The sequence below is a fragment of the Anser anser genome (assembly GCF_964211835.1).
Source record: "Anser anser genome assembly, chromosome: 1".
In the NCBI taxonomy this organism is placed as follows: domain Eukaryota; kingdom Metazoa; phylum Chordata; class Aves; order Anseriformes; family Anatidae; genus Anser; species Anser anser.
The window spans coordinates 101308514-101313314 of NC_139720.1; the positions used below are offsets into that span (position 1 = coordinate 101308514).

General features: G+C 52.9%; 1 protein-coding gene across 2 annotated transcripts in view; it reads right to left on the reverse strand.

Annotated features, from left to right (window-relative positions):
* Nucleotides 1–2665, reverse strand: part of MAN1A2 (mannosidase alpha class 1A member 2) — a 141963-nt gene extending 139298 nt beyond the window's left edge. Inside the window, exon 1 of one of the 2 annotated variants that reach the window (XM_083852256.1) lies at nucleotides 1748–2660. In XM_083852256.1, the coding sequence (XP_083708382.1) occupies nucleotides 1748–2055 (308 nt within the window). In that variant the 5' untranslated portion in view covers nucleotides 2056–2660. Of the gene's footprint in view, nucleotides 1–1747 lie in introns of both variants that reach the window. The other variant, XM_083852257.1, reaches the window with a different exon arrangement.
* Nucleotides 2666–4801: the final 2136 nt, after the last annotated feature.

Below are 4801 nucleotides of genomic sequence, written 5' to 3' on the forward strand. Positions count from 1 at the left end.
GTCACAGCTGGGGTTTTGAAAATTTCTGCTGAACTCCTTTTTGTTTCATCCATCATCTATTTTAGAACCTGATTTTGACTGTTTTGTTTCATCTTTCTTCTATTTTAGAACTTGGTTTTTGACTGCATGTACCACTGTGACTAGGTGAAAAGAAGCAAGATCACAAGAGACAAAAAAGACAGTGAAAGGTAAGAACTTCAAAGGTATATTAGAGAGCATCTAAACCTACGTCTTGTGCAACATTTAACTGCACCTGCAATTAACATTGCAGACAAAAGTAGTCCTTGTTAAATATTAAGCATCCGTGCCCTTTCAGTTAGCAAGAAAGAGCTCATGATAAATGCTTCAAGATATCCAACGGCAAAAATGCCATAAGGAAAAATAGAACAGTATTCAGGTAGTCTTTATAACTCATAAGATGTTAATAAAAGGAGGCAATTACATCCCTCCCTTTTAATCCAGCACAAATAACCTTTAAATAATTCTAATATTATGTCAATAGGATACATTTCAAACTGTTCCCAAAGAACAATATCAGCATAAGTAACATTTACTTAAATTTCACCGTATTATTAATAGAAATATTGAAGACAACATATTCTATCATCTGTTGTCATCACATTTTACACATCTTTGACAGTGAAGAGAGATCTTACCCAGGCATGAGGATGCGATTTAAGCAATTAACGTGTATTAGAAGCAAGTACACTGCAAAACCTTCATTTAAGTTTTTGAATCTCAGTTTTGAAGACAACTTCACATGACCCAGCCTTGAATGTTTAGAGGTTTGCACTGCACAAAGATTTAGGAGGCCCCAAAAAGCTATCAACATCATGACATTAACCCTTATTACTCTTAACTACTGTTTTATTTCCAATTTCTTCACCCTTGCTAACACAATTAAGGAAACTTAATCACTGACACCTCCAATCGTCTGCAATAATATTATAGCAACTGATTTTAAGGGCCACAAAGGGTGATTAAGCCATCTACTAGCTTGACGTTCCGCACATCATACACTGACAGACTTCATGCTGTAACCCTGAGGCTCTGTCAGGCAAAAATCCCACAAACTATTCAGCATCAAGTCAGTGTTTTGAGTAAGCAAGGAAAACCTATCAAAAAGATGCAGCAGTCACTTGGGCTATCTCCCCAAATACCATAATTTAATCACCCCTTATCTCCCCCCCTCCCCCCGCCACAACTTATTGCCTATGCTTATTGCCTGTGTTTATTGCCTATGGTGAGAAGTAATCACTCAATCACTGGAGAAGTGCGCAGGTTTAGCCTCCCAGTCCTCACTAGTCGGAAGGCTAGGTTTAAACTCGCACTGGAAAAGAAAACATGAAGACACAGCTATGTATGGCACCTGCAGAACAGGAGAACTCTTAAATTAATACACATTGGGAAGATGTAAGACTGATGGAGAGAGTAGCAACGGCAGTATGTGAAAGACTCTTCCTTTTCTTGGTCACATCCAAGCCCTGGAATGCCTCTAGCCTCTTAAGTGATAGCAAGCAGTCATAACTTCTACGTTTGGCAAAGGAGCAAACCAAAAAAACTGCTTATTTTCAGAGGTACGTTTTGCTGGGGAGAGGTGGAGAATGCAGAACACCCGAGGTCTCGTCCGCGGAGCTGGAAGCCCTTATGAGCGAGGTCTCTCCTTAGCTCAGCCCCACTCCCCCGGGGTGCGCTGGCTGGAGCGAGCGTGATGCACCGCAGCCTTGCCGGAGACGCGGCCACCTACCTGTGCCGATGCTCATCGTGTCCTTGCCCGTGGATAAGGAAGCCTCCAAGGTTTTTGCCCCCTTTGCTGGTATCCACGTGGGGAATGAGCACATCCTCCAAACCCAGGTCAAAGCGTTTGTGCTTCGAGGAGTCGGGCAGAAAGAAGAACGCCCCGAAGCACAGCGTGATGAAGGCACTAAGAATTAGGAGCAGGATAAATTTCTCCGAGAGTCTCAAGGTAGCTCGGTGGTGCGGGAAGGACGACGTCCCCAGATTCAGGGGGGGCAGCCTCCGCCCGGACAGCGGCAGCAGGGCGGGGGTGGTCATCCTTCCGACAGCGACCACCCCGCGGGGCGCAGCCTCACCCCCCGCCGCGGCGGGCGCCGGCACCTCTCACCCCCTGCGGAGGGCTGCCGGGGCCCGCCTCGCCTCGGCCGCCTCCCGGCCCGGCGCGGGGGCCGGCGGCGGCTTCACCATCCTCCTCGCAGGCGCCCTCTCGGAGGAGCGGGGTGAGGGCTGTGAAGGGGGGGGAGGGGGAAGGGGCGGGCGGGACGCCCCAACGGCCACTCCAACGGCCGCCGCCGCTCCCCTGGGGGCCGGGGCGCAGCCGCCCCGCTGCCTCCGCGCCCCGGGGCCAGCAGGGCCCGAGCGGGCGGCTCCGGTCAGCGGCGCTCCCCGAGCTCGGCGGCGGCTCGACTCCGGGACGGCGGCGAGCGGGCTGCTGGGGGCCCGGCCTGAGGCGCGGCGTCGCTCCGCCCGCGTCCCCTGGGCCGGGCCGGGCGCAGGCTCATCCCCACCACCCCGCTGCCAACGGCGCCGGCAACGGCCACCGTAAGCTCGCTCCGGACCCGCTCCACGGCCCGGCTGCGCCTGCGCGGAGGCGGCGGAGAGCGGAGCAGGCGCGCTGGGGAAAGTGAGGTCTCCAGGAAGCGACTGCCAGCAGGGCCCTGCCCCTTCGGCGGGAGGGGCGGGCTAGGGGCGCGGCCAAAGGGAATGTAACTGAATTACTGTCTGCAAGCTCTGAAATGTGACTCTTGTTCCCAAAAAAGGTGTGCGTTACGGCCTGCACACGTGCACAAAACCAGAGTCCTTTGCAAAGGGTTTCATATAAAACAAGAAAGAAGCGTAACTGAAGGCCTGGAGAAGGGGACAGCAGGAACCAGATTACAGTCGTAGAATAATTAATGTTGGAAGAGACCTCCAAGATCACAGTCCAACCGTCCGGCTACTACCAACGTCACACGCTAAACCATGTCCCTAAATACCAGGTCCAACCTTTCCTTAAACACCTCCAGGGACAATGAGTTCACCAGCTCCCCTGGCAACCAGTTCCAGTGGCTCACTACTCTTTCTGAGAAGAAATGTCTTGTAATTTCCAACCTGAACCTTCCATAGTGCGTCACGAGGCCATTCCCTGTAGTCCTATCGCCAGATTCCTGGTAGTATCACTATTCTCAGATGAGCGTCGTCTTCCCCAGACTAAAAAACCCCAGTTCTCTCAGCTGCTCCTCACAGGACTTGTGTTTCAGGCCCTTCACCAGCTTCGTAGCCCTTCTCTGGACATGCTCAAGGGCTTCAGTGTCCTTCTTGCACTAAGTAGGAGGACGTTGTGAAGGAGGAGGAGGTGGTGGTGGAGGAGAAGCTTTCCCACTCTGATTTAACCACTGGCTTCTGAAAAATATAAACAGGTCCTTGCAATCTCCCTGACTGTGGATGTTTTTTCTTCCTGGCCACATTGCTCGGCGTGCCCCTGACAAGGTCATGGTGGTACCAATGACCTTGAGCCCAGAGATGTCAGGAGCAATTGCCAGAGACCAGGTGGCAAAGGTGGCTTCTCTGGGGGGAGGGGTCTGGTCATGAGCGCTGACCCACAGCTTATAGTTCTAGTTCGGTTTGTGACTCAGCAGGACCATGGCACCATGGCCCTGTAAGACAGCAGATGGCTGGTCGTAGCACCTTCATGACCCTGTGTGATGCGTTGCCCGTGCCGTGATAGCCTGCCTAGTGATTGTTAGGTGTTTTGCAAGTGGCTTGACATCAATAGTGGGTGTGTCTTCTCTTCCCTGTATAACGGCCAACGGGTAGCAGTGCGAGGCAGAGTGTCGAGGATGGCAGACAGTGCAGCAGCTGAGGAGGAGGAGGAGGAGGAGGAGGAGGAGGAGGAGGAGGAGGACGAGGAGGAGGAGGAGGAGGAGGTGGTGGAGGAGGCTTCGGTGGCGGCGGAAGAGGCGGCGATGGCGGAGGAGGATCACGCGGGGGATGAGCAGGTGCTGGAGAAGGGGGTGGAAGAGGATCAGGGGGAAGAGGAGGGGAAGGAGGAGGAAGAGAAGGGGGAGATAAAGGAATCGTAGAATCATAGCAACATTAAGGCTGGAAGAGTCCTTCAATATCATCCAGTCCCTGACTCTTTCTGATAAGAAATGTCTTCTAATTTCCTAGGAGGAAGAGGAGGAGGTGGTATAGGAGGACGAGGAGGTGTTGGCGGAGGAGGTGAAGGAATTTTGGGTAAACCTGTGGTATCAGGATTTGGACTTGATGATCCAAATGGATCCCTTCCAACTGGGTATATTGTGTAATTCTATGAGGAGGAGGAGGATTCATAGAATCATTCTTGTTGGAAGAGACCTTTAAGATCATCCTTCTACGAGGTGGTGGAGGAGGAGGTGGTGGTGGAGGTGGTGGTGGCGGAGGCGGAGGAGGTGCTGGTGGCGGAGGCGGAGGAGGTGGTGGTGGCAGAGGCCCAGGAGATGGTGGTTGTGGCAGCGGAGGAGGAGGTGGTGGCGGAGGACGAGGAGGTGGTGGCGGAGGACGAGGAGGTGGTGGTGGAGGAGGAGGAGGAGGTGGAGGAGGCTTGGGTGGCGGCGGAAGAGGCGGCGGTGGCGGAGGAGGATCACGCGGGGGATGAGCAGGTGCTGGAGGAGGGTGTGGAAGAGGATCAGGGGGAAGAGGAGGGGAAGGAGGAGGAAGAGAAGGGGGAGATAAAGGAATCATAGAATCATAGCAACATTAAGGCTGGAAGAGTCCTTCAATGTCATCCAGTCCCTGACTCTTTCTGATAAGAAATGTCTTCTAA